At 47.4% G+C, this 19,146-nt stretch overlaps 1 protein-coding gene across 2 annotated transcripts in view; it reads right to left on the bottom strand.

Annotated features, from left to right (window-relative positions):
* The window catches only part of ASIC2 (acid sensing ion channel subunit 2), a 288,559-nt gene extending 270,114 nt beyond the window's left edge, over positions 1-18,445 (bottom strand). For both annotated transcript variants that reach the window (XM_008011004.3, XM_073004848.1), the window contains exon 1: positions 17,731-18,445. In XM_008011004.3, the coding sequence (XP_008009195.1) occupies positions 17,731-18,438 (708 nt within the window). In that variant the 5' untranslated portion in view covers positions 18,439-18,445. The remainder of the gene's footprint in view (positions 1-17,730) is intronic.
* Positions 18,446-19,146: the final 701 nt, after the last annotated feature.

Here is a 19,146-nt window from a genome sequence, read left to right on the forward strand (position 1 = left end):
GAGAGGTAAGCTGAATTCTGAAATTGATTTTACGTGAACAATTCTTTACTGAGCACTATTTTGTGTACATAGAGATATACAAGGCTCTGAGGAAAATCCTCATCTTATCACATAAACCCATAAGCCCTACCCTGCACATGGTTGTATTGTCATCATCACCATGATCACCATCCCTCCATCATCGTCATCGTCAGCATCATCACCATCACCAACACTGTCATCACCATCATCATCCACTATCATCACCATCATCATCATTGTCAGTAGTAGCAATAATCTGCAACATGCTTATGATGCTTTACATTGAACAAAACAATTTTTTATACATTATCTCTTTGGTTTCTCAGAACATTACAGTGAGGGAGGTTTGTCACTATTTTTTCATCAACTTTTTACAAATGAGAAAACTAAGCCCTGGGAGGAGATCATTTAGCTCCAAGATACCCTTGCAGAGTTTCTTTTCCTTTTGACTGAACTGCCTCCCTCCATGCCAGCCTCCTTTCCATCTGGAGAGAGGTGATGCAAACAGAGTCCAGGACTTACTCCTGTTTCAACAACACTTAGTTAAGAAATTGCCCCCGAGTTTGCACATTTTCATTCTGGCAATGTAGGAAAAGAGATAGCTTTTAAATTGTAATCCATGGCCAGATTTTATGACTGCTAAGCGGGGGAAAAAGAAAAGCTTAAGGTGAGTTTAGGAGGACTTTTTTTGGTTAAAGAAAAAAATTACAAAATTAAAAGAGTAGAAAAAAATAAATTACTAGTGACTGTTTTTACTGCGTGAGCTTACAAGCTGGAGTGGAGAATTAAAAAGTTATATAGCTGGGGTTTCTAACCATGACTTATCACAGATGAATCCTCCATATTTATAGCTTTTTCTGTTTTTCCCATCTCAAGATAGTAAGCAATCCCCTGATATAGGGTTGTTACTCTCTGCCCAGGAACCCTGGGGGCTGTGTGTACTCAGCAGAGCTGTCACAGCTGACAACACAGGAAGGACCTGGGAGACAGGCTTGTTTATTGTCCCTCTGCCTGGAGGGATCCCTCCCTTGTTCACTCAACAACCACTGGAGGGGGTGGAGGTGGGGAGTACTCCTTCATGCCAGGACCCTGTGAGGAAAAGGAAGGCCTTAAAGAAACAGAACAATAACAGCCAAAGTTCCATGATGGAAGCCATCCTCTCAATTCATTTAGCCCTCACAATTGCAAATGCTGACATTATCCCCTTTTTACAGATGGGGAAATTGAGGCAGAGAGGGATTAAACAACTTGCCCAAGGTCATGCTCAGCGAATTGCCTCTCAAGGTGCCAGTCCTTGAAAAGTTTAAAAAGTGAGGGGGGTTCCTTAGGGGGCAGGGAGAAGAAAGACTAAAGGGAGAATGGGAGAAATGACTGGGGGAGGTGGAGGAAGGAAATATTAATTGAGCATCTGCTTTGTGCCAGACTCCACAAATTCTGCCTTGTTATCATTTTTCTTCCTCACAGTCACTCTGTGGGAAGGCAATGGGTGGTATTTATGTCCATTTTACAGATAAGGAAACTGAGGTGCAGAAATGTTAACGAACTAGTCAAAATTAATTTGGAAGTGACATTGATAGGATCTGAACTGACATCTGTCTGTTTCCATTTCATACTGGCTGGATGACCTTGGGCAAGTGATCTGACCACTTTGAGCATCTGTTTTCTCATCTATGAAAATGGAATAGTATTCTCTACTCTCAGGCTGATCTCAGGCTCTGGGTGGGAAAAAGCTTTGTAAACCAGGCAGCATTGTAAAACCAACTCTGCTCCAACACCTGCTTGCAGGTAGGCAGGGGCCAGATGCTTTATTAGCTGGGGATGAGGAAATTGATGCCCAGGGAGCTGACATTGACTTGCCCATGCCACAGAGCTAATACAAAAAAGACCAGAAGTGAAACCTCCTGTTTCTTAGTGTATAGTTCTCCAACATTCACTGATAAGAGGAAACTTAACTGGGGAGAGATAGTACAAATAATCCAGCAGGTACAAATAACTGATAGCAAAACTCTAAACATGGAAATACGTGACCCTGGATCTCAAGGTCACTGACTTGTTGCCTTTTTTGACAACACGGAATCCTAGAATGTCCATTTTAAGAAAGATTGCATAGATCAGTGACTCAACTCCAGCTAAAAAACACCCATGCTTGGTCTTGACTCCAAGCCAATGAAATCAGAATCTCTGGGGGTTGAGCTTGGGCTTTAGTAATTTTTTAAAAAAATTATCCAGATGATTCTAATGTGCAGCTAGAGTTGAAAAATCCTGACTTATGATCTCCCTTATTTTCCGAATGGGCACTAGAGGACCAGAGAGGGGCAGCTAAGGATCCAGGGTTGTCCAGAAGTTAGTGGTAGAGTGCGACTCTGGTCTCCTGGTTCCTAGCTTGGGACTCTTCCTCCACTCTTGTCACTCTGCAGTTGTGGTCAAAGTGACCTGATGATCCTGGTGCCCCCTAGTACCTGATGATAGACATCACCCCTCCTCATTTCTCCCACTCCCCACGCCTCCTCACTAGCACCTCATGCCCCCAGAGAGAGCTCTAGGTACTGGGCTGGTCTACACACTGCAAAATGAAGTGGTGAACTGAGGCAATTATCCAATGTATTAGCAAGCCTGTCCCTGCGGCACTCCTGCCAGCCAAAGTAATAAATACAAAATGGTAATTTCTCTCTGGAAGCCTGACTCCCGCCTCCCACACAATTCCCCTCCCACCCAGAAGTCATATACTACTGCCTGGTTGTCCTCTCCTGGATGGGGCGGCAGTAACTGAGTTATTTAAATATCTCAGGCAAAACCTGCTTTTACGAAAACCTGAATCATCACACAATAACCTCAGTTCTCCTCTGCAGCTTACTTGTCTGGCCAGAGCATATCCTTCTAGACTTCAGTGGAAAGTAATAAAAATGGCTACAGGTATCAGTTAATGACTCCCAATGGCTAACGTCTTCTTTGTGTGTGTCGTAAACTAGCATCAGCCCTGAAAAGGGAGTGAGAAGAGTTAGGTTGTAGCTTAGACCTGGACTCTTGCTTGCTTCGTGACCTTGAGCAAGTCACTCCAGTTGCCTGGGATTTGGAACTCTTTCGTTACCTTTCCCTAGAGTTGTGCAAATCCAAATGGAGAATGGACGTGAAACTGCTTGCACAGACTTCCGTAAAATCTGTCTATGGGAAAGTGAAGACTTGAACTCAGGTGACCTTACCCTTACCCCCTCCAGGGTAGTCTCTCAGGGCATCAGTGGCTGTATGCAGCACAGGGAAGACCAGGGGGTTACAGGACATTCCAGACAGAGGGAACAGCATATGGAAAGGCTTGGAAGAACACGGTAGATACAGTGAATCCTGGCAGCTCAACATGGCAGAATGCATATGTGGGGGTGACAGTCTGGAGATTACCTGGGTACTTGGCCTTCTCTTGTAGGCAACAGGGAACCACATGATAATTTTAGGAAGATTTTAGACAGAAGATAAATGGCTGGTCCAGTTTTTCAGCACCAGACTGGAGAGGCCATTGAGGGGTCTAGTTTGTTGCCTGGATATGGGATACTATGGGGGCAGGGGAGATGGACTTGATGACCTGGAGTATATTCACTTTGATTCCTTAGAGGCTGGCACAGTGCCTGGTATATAGAAGGTGCTCAATAAATGTATGCATGAGTAAATGTACCTGTCAATCAGTGAATGAATAAAAGAATGAGCAAAGGAACAAATGGCTGAAAAAACAAATAAGGGTATGAATGACTTAATTGAATGAATAAGCTAAGGCATGGTTTGCAAACAACCTCAGCAATTCTAACTAATGGCCTTGTAACAATAAAAGTGAAGGCTTCTAGCTGCCCTGCCTAGAAATGCCCTGTTATTGGCACGGCTCCCTTAATTGAAGACTTTCTCCCCCCTCAGTAGCAACACGCTGCTCAAAGACAAAAACTGATTACTGTGATCAAGCCAGAGGCTCTCCTTGGATTCTCACCTGTCATTGTCACATTTACTGATATCCACAAAATCAGAAAAGGGAGCAGAAATACCTAGCAGCTCATCCTCATAGGAACTAACTCTTTTTGGAGGTATGTGACTCCATTGCCATTTCTCCATTCATATGGACTCCCTCAATGACTTGTCATTTCAGTATCATATAAAGACAAAGGAAACAGTTATCCTTAATGGAAACTTACCAATTGCTGTGCTGTCTGCACATCTAAGCAGCAGCAGCAGCCTGACGGTCTAGCCTGGGAGAAGCAGCTGTGCTTCTCAGAGCAGGATTCAGGACAAGGTGGGCTTTGAACGCTGTCCAAAGGGATGATTTATTGTAAAAGAATAAAGTGGCAGGGTTGATATGCACTCAGGTCTGTCTGGGGACAGAGGCCCTTCTTTCTCTTTTATTCCATCCTGCTTTTGCCTCCAGCCTTGTAGATTCTTGCTACATAAAATGTGGTCCATGTACCCGTGGTATCGGTGTCACTTAGGAGCTTGACAGGAATGCAGAATCTCAGGCTCCACCTACTAAGCCAGAATCTGTGTTATTGCAATATTCCCAGGTGACTCTCATGCACATAAAAGCTATTGAAGTTTGAGAAATTCTGTCTATAGATGACCCAGGTGGCACTGTGGGCCCTCTCAGCCACAAAGATTCAATTCCCTCTGACCAGGTTTCACAGTGCTCTCCTTTGGGATCAGGGAAGACTTCCCTTGGGAGGTGACACTGACTTTGAGACTTGGAGAAGGACACATATTTAAACTCCCAGTGGCAATTCACCACCATGAGTCAGGAAAGTTCTGGAACAGGAATCAGAACCCACCTGGCTTTGGTACCAGCTGGGTAACCTTGGGCAAGTCAGTTCTCTTCTCTGGGCTTAGCTGCCCCACCTGTAAAACAGGAGCACTTCGATTTGCTTTACTACAGCACGTGGTTATCAGGAAGACCAACGGAAGTGAAAGATTTGCAAGTTCTCTGCGAAACTCGATGCCAGGGAAAGGGTCTGTTTTCGCTGTGGGCAACCAGCCATCCTGACCTAACATTTTGGAGGCTGAATGAGGAAACTCTCTCTGAACATCAAAGGCTTAAGACCTCTGCCCTCATGAAGATTAATCAGCAGAGGAACGTGGTGCTAATTACCCAGAATGGAATACTCCAAAGAAAAGGGCCTGGCTAAGTTGGTCTCACTGAGCTGCCCTTAGACAGGGATTTGTGATTGGATTCCTCCTGCTGCAGTTTTTTTCCATTCACTTGGAGTTATTTTTTAAAGGAAAGTTCGGCCTAAGGACCTAAAGCTATGTTACATTAGCATTCCGGAGGTCAATATTTCCAAAGCTGCTAGAATCAGGCTGTTCTCTCATACTGTGTGGGTGAGAGAGAGGCAGTCACATTTTGGAAGGAGCCAGATGTACCCACAGTACAAAGAACAAGCGATTGAGTGACTGGAATTGGGTTTTCCAGTGTGGGAAGGAAGAAGACAGATACTTCTCCAACTGGGGGCCTTTAGTTGGCTGTTACCCTGTTTGGAATCCTTTTCCGGATCTCTGCATAGCTTCCCCTTCTCATCTTCCTGATCTCAGCGAAGATGTCACTTCCTCAGATAATCGATCCTCCCCTGCTCCCTGGCTTCAGGCAACCCCTGCTGTTCCCTATCAGATGCCCTTATTCATTTTTTTTCCTTCACAGCATTTATTAATATTGGAAGCAGTCTTGTTCATTTATTTGTTTATTTACATATTATCTGCTCCTCTACCCCCCAACATACAATATTTTTCTAAAATCCTTAATCACCTGGGGGTGTCTGTTAAAAATAGACCAATGGAAAAATCAGTTAGGCACGGTGGTGCATGTCTGTAGTCCCAGCTACTTGAGAAGCTGAGGCAAGAGGACTATCTGAGCTGAGATCAGGCCCTTGCACTCCAACCTGGGTGACAGGGCCAGACTCTGTCCCAAAAACAAAAAATTTGATGGGCTGCTCCCCCATAAATTCTGATTCAATAGTTCTGGTTTGGAGAGAGGGATTTTTAAACCAGCCCTTCCCATCGTTCTGATCTTTGGGAAGACTTGGAAAGCACAGATCCGGATGAGAGCTCTGTGAAGGAGGGTCAGCTCCATTTCCCTCCATATCCCATATCCCCCCGGGATCCCTGGCCTATGATCGTTTGCCATAACTCTTTATTGAATGAATGAATGAATGAATGAACAAATGAGTCCACATATTTTTTTTTTTTTGGTGGAATCATCCTTTTTCCTGTTTCAACAATTCAATATTCAGACAGGAAACTTGTCACTTACAAGGCACAGCGTTAGGTGCCCAGACAGCTACAGGATAAAACCAGACATGGCCCTTGCCCTCAAGGAGATGATAGCTGAGGAAGGGGAATCTGAGTCAATGCACAGGATTACAATAAAAGACTGAGAAAGGAAAGGGTTATCAGAGGGGCATAAACAAAGTGAGTTTTGCGTGGTTGAAAGGGTGGAAAGCATCCCTTTGCCTGCAGATGATTTATATGGAAAAGTGGCCTCAGATAACCACAGAAGAGATGAGATTTTTAGAAACAGTATTTTTCTTTTGTCTTATATGTTGATTTGTTGTAAGTTACACACACATGTGGCTAAAAATATTCAGGTCATAGATAAGAGTGAAGAGTGAGAAGCAGGACTCCCTCTCTCCTTCTGCACCCCATCTTCCAGGCCCCTCCTCAGAGGCAGCCTGCTATCAGATCTCAGGCATCCTTCCAGGCATATTCTGGGCATATCTAAGCACCAAGTCGTCTAGAACAGACAGGGCATCAGAGGCAGAGACAGTGGATCAGGGAATCCAGGGGAAAGGAAGCAAGGACATGGAAGGTGGAAAATTCCTTGGAATAGAGATAAGCAGCTCATCAGTGACTTAGCTTTGTGACTTTGGGCCATGAACTCATAAATCCAGGAGAGTGGGAAACGGGAGGTTGGTCAAGGTAGTAGATACTTTCCTGGCTTGTTGGCTGGTTAAAATTCTTGGAACATGGAGCAGGAGAGAGGGGCAATGGGAGTGAGGTAGCCAGGGGTCAACATAAATTAAAAATTCCAGTCTGGCATGGTGGCTCACACCTGTAATCCCAGCACTTTGGGAGGCTGAGGGGGGAGGACTGCTTGAGCCCAGGAATTCTAGACCTGCCTAAGTAATACAGGAAGACCACAACTCTATAATTTTTTTTTTAATTAGACAGTTGTGGTGGTGTGCATTGAATATTCCAAATGCTATCTTTTAAGAGTGTGAGATGCAGGTCCTCATCACCACACTTTCCATTAACCTTCTGAACTTTGGTTTCCTCATTGGTAACATGGGTATAACCCCAGAGTATTGTCCTGAGGATTAAAGAAGATAACAAATGGGAGGCACAGAGCCACGTAGCAGCCTTCCTTTATCCCTCTCCTGTGTCCCACTTCCTGGCAACCCATTCCACCTAAGTTGCCAGACTTGCCTTTGTAGAGATCTCAGCTACATCATTTATTAGCAAGGCCACTTTTGGTGAGCTGACCCCTCCTCACTCCTGGCACATAGCGGGTGCCTACACGTCCCTGCTCCATATTCGTCTTTCCCCAGCATCATAGCCCACCTAAGAGCGTAGGAGACATTGCTCTTGCTGTTCCAAAGACGTGGCAAAAGATGAGAGCCCGAAACACATCCCCGGCCGGAATTATAAAAACAAACCACTTGGATGTGAAAAATGCAGTCATGTTTCCCCGGCTGGTTAAAATATTTGATGCTCATAGAATATTCAACAACAACAAAAAAAGGCTCTCACTCCATGCACCATCAAAAATGTAATGTAATTATAGTGATGTTAAATATCCCCAGCTGTTCTGAGATATTTGAATCTTAAATCAAGCCTGCCTGTATACATCCTGCGGTTGCAGCTGGAGATCCACACTAAGTACCATACAAACATAGAGCTGGGAAAGTTCAGACAAGAACTCTGGGCTAGAGTCTCCACATCTGTTTGTTAGAGGCTGGGCCTGACCCCCAACACTGGTATGAGGATCCCCCAACCCGAGATGTTGGCAGCCATGTGCCTTAACAGAACCACACAATCTGACAGGTCATAAGCATCTATCCAAATCATCTTTCAAATCCATGTGCAGGTAGCGTAAAGAGATAGTGTAAAATAAATGGTAATAAAGTGAATAAACACGCGTCTCACTCCAGAGCCTTTGAGGTGGTTCTATAAATCAAATTCTTTCCATAATTTCCTCTGTGAGACTGTGCTGAGAAGCAGAATCAAACCTCATCTGCTTTCCTGAGCAGTAGGCTTAGATTTATGGATGTGAGTTCACAGTGGATGCCCGTGCCATTTCAAAGTGGGAAAATAATTTTCATTGGGAGGGGTTCCAAGAGAAGATTAAACCCTTCACTTTCAAAGATCAGGGTATCAACAACTTTCAGATCAGATATGCCATCAGAATCAGATGGGGATGGCCAGAATACATATTTTGGAAGAAGAGAGAATTTACAGAGGAACAAACTGATATTGCTGTGATACAAAAGTGTCATCTGTAGGCTTAAGCATGAATCTCCTTACAGTCTATTTCAAGCTTCCCAGTGACCTGCGGTGTGACCTTGAGCAACTCAATCTCCCTCTCTGATTTTTAATTTTGATCAGAGTACTGAACGGGGAAGAGACACAAAAGGGCTCTGACCTACCCAGAGACGTGTGATATGAAAACGACATAATGTTTCTTGGCTAGAATTGTAACAATATATAGAAGGCCATTGAAGACTACTCTTCTATGGCCTTAAAAGTCTTTCTTGGAAGAATTGAGGGGAATGGCCTATTTTAATGATGATAAGGATGATGAAGATGACAGTGATAACTCACATTTATTTAGCACCTACACACCTGTGCTGTGCCTTTACATACAAGAGACTAGGAACACTTTCTGTATTTATACTCAACATTTATCCACAAACACTAGCCTATGGCTGGCTCTTAATAATGTTTAAAGGGATTAACATATGATTTTTAAGTTTTGAAACAGCCCTACACGAAGAGTATGGTCTGTGTTTTGCAAATGAGGAAACAAAAGCTCTTTCTGTAGCTCTTTCTGTAGCTACGTGAAGAAGGAACGCATTGGTGGGAGGCAGGCTGTGTCTTGGGAAGTCCAGTCCACCCTTCTCTTTGCTTGAATGGCTGGGTGACTTTGGCCTCAGGATCCTCCTCTGTAATATGAGGTCATGGGCCAAATGAGTCTCAGTAAGGGTAAGCAGCTCTCTAACAGCCACCCAGACAACACAATACCTGGCAATGCTGGGATTTGAACTTGAGGCTGTCTGTCTCCTGAGGTAATCTCCTTTCTACTTCCCCTAACCACCTCCTTTCTAAGTTTCTGGAGTCCAACTTCCCAGTCTTGCATTATGTAAGTGTGGTTAAAATACTCCCAAGCTATTTCTGAAACTAGATGCATGTTTGTTACACATTCTTTTATTTTCTTGAATTTTGGACAGATCCTGCGGCAAAATTACCCAGCCTCGTTCACTAATGTGGATTCAGGTCTGTAATAGAAAGTGTTTTGTACATCAGAAACAAATGAGGCTTCTATTAATTTCCAATTCTTGCTGTAACAAATTACACAAACTTTACTGGCTTCAAACAACATACATTTATTATCTTATAGTTCTGGAGGTCGGAAGTCTGAAATGAGTCTTACCAGCTAAAATCAAAGTGCCAGCAAGGCTGTGTTCCTTCTGGAGGCTTTAGGGCAAAATCTGTTTCCTTGGCTTTTCCAGCATCTAGAGGCCACCCATCTTCCCTAATTTGTGCCCCATCTTCCATCTTCAAAGCCATCAAAGTAACACTTTCAAATCTCTCTCTTTTTCTCCGACTTTGTCTCTCTCTGTGTGTGTGTGTGTGGTGTGTGTGTGTGTGTGTATGTGACAGAGTCTTGCTCTGTTGTCCAGGCTGGAGTGTAGTGGTGCAATCTTGGCTCATTGTAACCTCCACCTCCCAGGTTCAAGTGATTTTCCTGCCTCAGCCTCCTGAGTAGCTGGGACTACAGGTGCCTGTCATCAGACCCAGCTAATTTTTGAATTTTTAGTAGAGATGGTGTTTCACCATGTTGGTCAGACTGGTCCTGAACTCCTGATCTCAAGTGATCTGCCACCTCGGCTTCTCAAAGTGCTGGGATTACAGGCATGAGGCACCGCGCCTGGCCTCTTTCTCTCTGACCTCTGCTTCTGCAGTTACATCTCCTCTCACTCTGATTCTCCCGTCTCCTTTTGTCGCTTTTAAGGACCCAAGATTACACTGGGCCCGTCCAGATAACCCAGGATATTCTCCCTATCTCAAAATCCTTAACTTAAAAATCACATCTGCAAAGTCCCTTTTCTACATAGGGTAATGTATTCACAGATTCTAGGGATGAGGTCATGGGCATCGTTGAGGGGCCATCATTCAGCCTACCACATGGCCTTAGAACTTTGGTTTGACTGACACTCCAGCTAGGCCCTGGCCCTCTGTTAACCCTGCTCTGGTGTGGCAGAGGGCTTCCCCCAGAGCACTGATGCTTCTGATATTGCACATTCTCTTGGGTTCACTGGGGAGCCCAGGACCGCTCTCCAGGCACACTTATTTGCTTCACTCTAGGATGCTCATCCCACATGCACTTTTATAGATCCAATGAATTGGATATGGCTGAACCACAGGGATCCCTCCTTATCAGCATTCACAGGGCTTCCAGGAGCCCACAGCCCTGTCTCTCAAAGCAAGTGTGGTTCGTGGACCAGCAGCATCTGTACCAGCTGGGAGCTTGTTAGAAATACAAATCTCACACCCTGCCCCAACCTACTGAATCGGGGTCTCTGTTGAGGGCCTAGTAACCCAGACATGCTCAAGTTTGAGAAGCGTAGCCCCCTTAAGGACTCCGCATCTGTCCACTGCCAACTGGAGTGTGGTACAGCAGTTTAGTACCAGTTCTTTTCTGCAAAGTACTCACAAGCCCATCACTTTTTCCTTAAGACAATCTTCCAGGTCAGGTGAAATCTCAAACCCACACTGACCAGCAACAGAGGTGCTGGAGGAAGAAAAGGTATATGGGGCCTTAGGAGACCTTAATTCAAATGCTGGCTCTTCTTGTATTCCTGTGCTGAGTGACTTCCGGCAAGTCACTCCTACCTCTGGAGTTAGGCAGGCAATAGAGTGTAATCAGCACCCTCCATTGCTGCAGAGATAGCAATGTACATTATCATATCCTATCCAGGTATAATAAATTAAGCTTCTGCTGATTACAAATGCAGGTTTGTCTGGCCAAAGCTGCACCAAGATCTTTTGCAGGAACAATTGTGATGCAGTGCATTGACTTTGGAACCCTAAGGTCAGGGCTTCTGTGACCTTGACCAAGGTACTGAATCACTCTGTGCCTCAGTTTTCTTTTTGGTATCAGGGACAAAAGAATACATTTTCCTCGCTCTGTTGTCAGCGGAAATAAAATAATGAATGTAAAAGTGGCAGAAAGAAGGAGTTCAATAAATGTGTGTGGAATCGGAGGAAACAATTTACAAGGCAAATTAATAGTATAAACAATGGTGTCAGGGGAGATATTTGACATGCTCAGGAGAACAAACTTCCTGAGTACGTTAGCAGTCTCTATTTGTTTTACCAACAATTCATGTTCCAATTATGAGTGAGTCATCTATTTGTTAGCACAGGCCCGAGCTGGAGCTCAATTTGGCACCATTTCCTCATGCAGGACTTCAAGTTACCAGTGTCCTTGAAAGAATGAGAATAGTAATTTAGTTGAGGTTGTGGCACAATTAAAACTTTTTTTCAGTACTCCTGGGCAGATTCTCCTCCATAGATCTACTTCTCTTCCATTTGTCTGAGGGCAGAGGAGGATACAAGTTCATTACTGATCTTGTCCGATTACAAACCGTCTTTCCTTCTCAGGATTGCAGGTCTTGGACCCAGGATGACTCTCCAAGGCCGACAGCAACTTACAGTGAAAAAAACTTCAAGGCTTGGAAGATTGTGAATGGTACCCTCCATGAAAGGATTTGTTCTTATCAGCATCTCTGAGTGTTGGCAGAATGGAGCCATAGGAAAGAACATGGGCTTCGAAGCTGGACTGATCTTTGGTTGAATCTTGACTCTACTACTTCCCAAATGCGTGACTTTGTACCTCCCTGAGCCTCGGCTTTCTCATCTGTAAGCAGGGTTCCATGACACTTATTCATGCTGTTAAAATGGAATGTGACTGTTTATGTAGCAGGTACCCAATACAAATTCTAGGCTGTTGCATTCCAACCCCACTCCCTGTATAACAGGCAGCTCCTTTTAGACTCAGTCACTCCAATGAGGCACATTGACTGTTGCAAGCCTATTTACCAGAAACAGATCAGACTTATGGTCATCTTGGTGGCTCAGTGCCTGGCACACAGTAGGTGCTTAATGTGCATTGGTTGACTTAATTTTTGAGTAGTTCATCCAAGCAAATCAATTAGGAGAATGAAGACAACTGACACATGAAGCAAATGTCCTGGCTATTCCTCCAGCCCTTCTCCATTGGGCAGACATCTGATTGATGTCTTCATAACTGGTCACAGTGGCCCCAAAATAGCCACTATCAGAATCATCCTGACGTTGGTCAATTTGGATATCTGCAGACCTGAGCAGAGTTTACATTTGATTCCCTAAACTAATTTCCCCGAAGTCAAATAACTGGTGGAGTTCTTTTCATGTTCCTTGTATAAATGTCTGTTTAATCACCGTCCTGTCTCTAGCACTTCAATAACTTGTACATTTCCCCCCTTAATTACTGTTTCAGCTCTGCAAAGAAAATAAATGGTTGGCTGAAAAACTCACACCATCTGCACTATTTGAGCTCTCTGTTCCCCCGACTGCCCACTTGAATAGAGAACTTTTCAGCTAAATCCTGTTGGTCATTTGACTCATGCCCTCATATTAAACAGGAGAATCCTGAGACCAAAGTCACTCAACTAGCCAGGGAAAAGCTGAGGCTGGGCTGGACTTCCCAGGACACATTCTGCCTCCTACTGATGAACTCCTTCCTCATGCAGCTGCAGAATGTGCATGCACCTTTGCAGTCATGAGGACTTAGGTTCAAATCCAAGCTTTGCTACCTGCAGAGTCTGTGACTTCAGGTGGATTACAGATGCTCCCAGCACTGCAGTTCCCCCATTTATAAAATGTAGATTTTCACACAGTCTTCCAGGGTTATTGCAGAGAATTGAGATGACATGAAACATGCCCAGCCAGAGTCTGGCACATCACAGCTGCCCAATGCTATTTGCCTTTGTCCTTCACTAAAAACGCTCACCGCAAGTCATAATAATGGAAATAGCTCACATTTCTTGAGTGCTTACTTAGGGCCAGGAATGGGTCTAAGCACCTCACATGTATGCTAATGCATTTATTCCTCTTTCTCTAAAGACAAAAGTATCTTTCTTGATTCCCTAAAGCTATCCATCCTCCCAACTGCTGGACTGCCTGGCCTAGTGCCTTTTCAACAGAGTTAGCTGATTTTAAACAATATGTTGCTGAAATGATTTCTTGCTTTATGTCCTGGCAAGTAGCAGCCAGCTTGTCTGATGTGACAAAATGTGAAGAAACTAAACGTTGTTTTCTTGACTTTTCAGTACATATGAGTGGTCCAAAATCTGAACTCAAGGTTAATTCTTGAAAAGGCGGTTGTGCAGGGAGGAGTGGCCCCTCATAGAGTTAGGAACAGGGTGGCAGCTGGGGTGTTTGGGACACAGATGAGGTCTCTTAACCAGTAGTAAAAGAAGTCGGAGTTTTGCTACAAAGTTCAAAAACTTTAGTTTGGTCTCCAGGCACCCATTACACAATTGCATCATCACCCCTCAGCCCAACTCCCATCTCAGCACATCCAGCCCTTCCCTCCAGCCACCCTCAACTAGGCTCAGGGCCTAGAATGCATGCATTCAATCTCATCATTTCCTGTCTCTGTACTCTTGCATTTGGACTCCTGTCCCCTCACCCTGAAGTCCTCTTTCTCTCCTTCCCTACTTTGGAGCTTCTACTTATTCTTCAAGATTCAGCTGAGACACCACCTCCTCCAACAAACCATCGAAGATCCCCAGTCTGATCCTTGGAGCCCACACAGCACCTCTGTACGCGCCTGGCATCTATTCACACATCTGTCCTCAACAACACGGTGAGCTCCCGAAGGGCATGTACCAAGCCTTATTTAATTTTATACCCCCAGCAGCTAGTATAGAACTTAGTATATAGTTGACCTTCAAGAGACATTGGTTGATTGAACGAATGAACTAGAAAATGAGGATATACCTCTACTCAGGTAAGTGGTTATAATAAAATATGATAATTATATGAATACTAATTAGTAACTGCTACCATCAGATGTCAAGACACTGAGCTGAACACTTTATCCACATTATGACAATGGCTCTTGAATATCGAGCACCTACTGCTGTCCAGGCACGCGCCAGTTATTGTTCATATGTTATCTTCATCCCAGATCTCTGAGGCAGGAATTATTACCAGAGGCTCAGGGAGCAAAGTGTATGACCAAGGCACACAGCTAGGAAATGGCAGCACCAAAAACCTGCGCTGAGATCTGGCTGGCACTCTCCCCTGAATCATGTCATCTGCCAGAGAGAGAGAGCCATTGCTCCTTGTTCTTGCAGTGGACGTCAGATTGGCCTCTGTTGGTTTCCGTTCCAACCCCCTGGTTCTTCTTCCAAAGTCCCAGTGCCCAGCTAGCTCAGCCTCACTGTTTTGCATCCCACCCAATTACTGGGAAGGCTCCCTTCTTCTGACCCAGGAAACCCCAGAAGGGCCAGAGTGTGCAGAGCTCGAGTCCACAGCTGATGCCGGGGAAACAACACAGGCATTCAGAAGCCAAGCTGCTTTATCTGACTGCTGAGAGATTAACTCTTGCACAGCTGCAACAAAGAGAGGCGCTGCAACTAAATACATCTCGAGTGGGCCTAGAGGATAAGACCCAACAGACACCCCCCTCCCCTGCCAGGTTTATTTCCAGACCAAGGGACTAACTGGCTGAAATGGGACTTAGGGACAGCTGGCACATCCCCCCAAAGGCCTCCTCTAGAACTCCATCTTTCACCTGTTGCTCTAGTCCTCTTAGGATTGGGGAGCACAGGTGTCTGGGGGGTGCTTGGCATCTTGTTTTCCACTTTCCCTTCTCTGTCCCCAAAAGGAATAAATGCCCAGAAGTGGCCTGCTTCTCACTGAAATGCATTTCACTGGTGTTCTCTAGAGGAATTAAGCCAGGAGCCAGGAATTAAGCCAGGAAAATGTTCCTGACAGGCCTGCTGTATATTTGGGGCTCCCCTGAAATAGCTTCTGGCTTCTACAGATAGAGGGGTGAAGCCTTTAGTTCTGAGGTCCTTGGAAAAACCTATAGCATGCAGCTTTAAGGGGATGGGTACTCCCAGGACTAGGCCATTATAGGAAGCCACTAGGGGTCACCTGAGTCTCCAGGAACACATACATTTGAGGAATGGAGGTAATACTTTTGCTTGGGTGTGTGTGTGCCTGCAAACTAACTCTTCAAAGGCAGGGACTCAGAGTACAGGGAGGTAAGAGAAGGGTGTGTCCCAATGGGAAGGACCTTACTCTCTTCAACTCCCTAACAATTGACCCACGAAACTCATGGCCATGCCTGTTGCTGAGGTTGAAGTCAGGTGGCTCCTGAAGGGACTGTGTCCTCTGCATGCCTCAGTGGCATGCTGCCAAGACTCTGACGACCTGGGCCACCTGGGGTGGCTCTACTTTCCACTATCTCAGCTCCTAGGAGGGATAGGATTCCTAGGAGTAGAGGTGGGGGAGAGGGCAAGAGTCCTATGTAAGAGTCCTCTGAGAGAAGAGAGGCCCAAGTTCAGAGAGGAAGGGTACATATGGTTTCTGTGTAATGCAATTAGTGGTATGCAAAGTTGGACTTTGAACTTGCTGGCTCTGAGCATTGGACAGCTCTTAGAGCTTCATTTTTCTTATTTTAAAAATGGGAATAAAACTCATTGTTAATGCAGGGCTGTGGTGAATATCAAAAGTGCATAGAGGCTGTTAGAATGCAATTCCACACACTTTGCAAAACAATAGTCAGATTTTCAGAATTACATTTGATGGGCCTGCTGTAAAACTTAGAGCTGGAGCGAGAGCCTGCTGCTACGTGGACGTAACCTTGAACTTTAACTCTTGAGGCTGCTAATTAGTGATCAGCAAAAAAACAAGCAAGAGATCGCTGCCCTCATTCCTTCACCTTCGTGGAACTCAGAATTGTGCTTGGAGTCCTGGAAGAAATCACTTAGAAGCATATGTTAACAGCATCTCCTACTTGCCAAAGCAGGGAGTCAGCAAGTAGATATTCTTTAAAGGCCAGCTGAAAAGCCCAGGAAATAAGGAATGTTTTCAGAGTGGATAATTCAGGGCTACTAAATATACAAGCTGAAAGCAAAGCCAGCAAGACAAGATTGAAGTCAGGGTTGCCTTCCTAGACAAGGAATAATCCAATCAGCCAATGAGAGACCTGGCCTGACCGGCGTCATGCCAACACCTGTTGGAACCGTGGCATCTCTTTACCATCCCAAAATAAACTTTGTCGGAAATGAGGATCTCAGGAGTGATGAATCAGAGCTGGTAAAATCACCATCAGAGCACTACCAATAAACATACACAGCAACCTTCCCTGTACTAGTGGAAAAGCCCAAACCCACCTAAGGGACATTTACACATGAATGACCGGACAGGCGTGCATCATGCTGGGGCCTGGCACCAGAACTCCTCCAAGGCAGACTGCACAAGGCAGATACCTTCTGTCCAACAGCTGCGTTATCCAGACCCACAGCGTGGGGGAACCGGCACAGCAAATGGTTTACAAACCCTGAGCACAGCTTCTCCTGGCCGCGGCTGTTTGCATCCACATCCCTGCTAGGATGCTTTCTCAACACCAGAGCATTCCTCCAGACCAGAAGACCCACACTTACATTTTATGGGGGATGGAGGCCAGGTGAAGGGCCCAACCCTGGCCCACCACTGCTCAGGTCGGCTGGATGCTCAAGACTCCTGCACTTTGAAAAAGTAGCCAAAGCATGCTGCTGCCTCCCCCACCAAACTGTCTACAGCTTCAGTGTTGGTTTTCTGGGAGTTTCCTCCCAAGTTCTCCTAGAGTCTAAGTGTTTGGGAACTTGGAAGACATAAGCTGCTTAGGATCGTAGGTCTGCTTAGGGACTCTGCGTGATTCTTCTGATGGTCCATTTTTGAAGAGCTTCCTTTTTTTTTTTTTTTTTTTTTTTTTTTTTTTTTTAAAAAAAAGAGCCGTCTGTTGGTTTTCCCAAAGACAACAAGTCCGCACTTAAGAGATCTATCTACACTCCAGACAGAGCAGTTTCTTGGAGTCCTGTGGGTCTGGAGTTGAGGTCAGGAAGGAGGAGGCTGACTAATATTCACAGACGGGCCCATAAGGAGTAGAATGAGGGGTTTGGGGGCTGACACTGGAAGGAGGGGCTGGGACAGGGGCGCTCCCACTGGTGGGAGGCGACTCCTCCTACAGTTAAGTCCAAGTTCCCAAAACCTGCAGGAGAAGACTCAGAGGACCCAAGAGTGGGTTCTGCCTTGGCATCGTGGAGTGCTAACACTCCAAGAGGCCTGGGGACAGCCCCGAGAGGGCGGAACACCAGGCCTCCTGACTCCCGGGGAGTGGGGAGCAGAGGGAGAGGGTTCGCGCGCAGGGCAACTCACGGAGGAGAAGTTGTGTGGGCCGCAGAGCTCGCCGCGGTACTTGCAGGAGAGCAGCATGTCCTCGAGCTGGTGGCCCAGGCGGTCCATGAAGGCGGCGCTGATGCCCTCGAAGTGGCGCGGCGGCAGGAAGAGGCGGAAGTCAGCCAGCTTGCGGAACCACTGGCGGCGCGGCTCGTCGCCGCGCAGCAGCTCGCTGACGAGCGGGCGCGCGGTGCGGTTGGGCAGCAGCAGCCCGAGCCAGTGGCCGGCATAGTAGAGGTCCCCCTTGGAGAGGCGCGGGAAGCGCAGCGGGTTGTTGTTGCACACGGTGACGGCGGGGAAGGGTAACTGGCGGCTCCACTCGCGGTGCACCCGCGTGTGCGACGGGAAGCTGAGCCAGTAGAGCAAGCGGTTCGAGGACCAGGACAGCAGCAAGCCGAGGGATGTACAGAAGGCCAGCACCCACAGCGCCCGCCGCTGGAAGGAGCCCCCAGCCGCCGTGCGCCCGGCACACATGTGCCGCAGCCCGTGCAGTTTAGCGCGGCTCAGCGACGGCCGCCCCCTGCGGGCCACCCCTGGCCCCTGCAGCGCCCGCTCTCCGCCTCTGCCGCCCCCGGGCTGCCCGGCCGCCGCCACCGCCGCGGGCGCCGGCTCCTCGCGGGCCATGCGGAAGCGTCCCGGGCCGGTGAGCGCGGCCGCGGGCAGCCCGGCTCCGCCGCTCCGGCTCATTCATTCAGCCTGCGGCTGGCGGCAGCGGCGGCGGCCCCGGCCGGGTGGAGCCGCCATGGGAGTCCGCAGCAGCAGTGGAAGCAGCAGCAGCGGCAGCCGCGCGCAGCCCGCGCCAGGGAAGCGTGCGCCCGAAAGGAGCTCCGGTGGCGCGGCATGCCCGCCCGGCGCCGCCGCTGCCGCCTCCGCGGGCGCCCGCCCGGGACTGAGCGCCGCCTCAGCCCGCAGCTCCTGACAGTGGCCTCTCCTGAACGCCTCCCAGACTCTCCCGGTCCCTAGTCTTCCTGGAGGATGCCCGGCGCCGGGCACTACTTCTGGAGGGGTCCCAAAGGGAGCCGCCTCTCCAGTCCCTGGGTGCTGCGCCCGCCTCCCCTCGTCCTGGACCTCGGGGGACCCTGAGCCGAGTCCCCCCTGCCCCGCTTAACCCCAGCTTTTACGCTGGTCCTGGGAGAAGGGCCACTCGGCCACCATGCCTGATCTGGACATCCCCGGGGATCCCACCAGCCCGGCCAGTAGCCCAGCAGTGCTGGGACACGGGAGAGAAGGCGCCAAGGAACGAGCGCCCCCAGAGGCGCACCGCAGCTCCTGGCTGGGCGGGCGGGGTGGGTGTGTACGGGGGTGAGTGGTCGCCTTGCCGGCTGCCGCCTTCTTTCCCTTCCCCTCCAGGACCCTTCCTGTCACTGCTCCCCGGGCTGCGCTCGGCAGAGACCC

The sequence above is a fragment of the Chlorocebus sabaeus genome, chromosome 16, assembly GCF_047675955.1.
Source record: "Chlorocebus sabaeus isolate Y175 chromosome 16, mChlSab1.0.hap1, whole genome shotgun sequence".
NCBI lineage: Eukaryota > Metazoa > Chordata > Mammalia > Primates > Cercopithecidae > Chlorocebus > Chlorocebus sabaeus.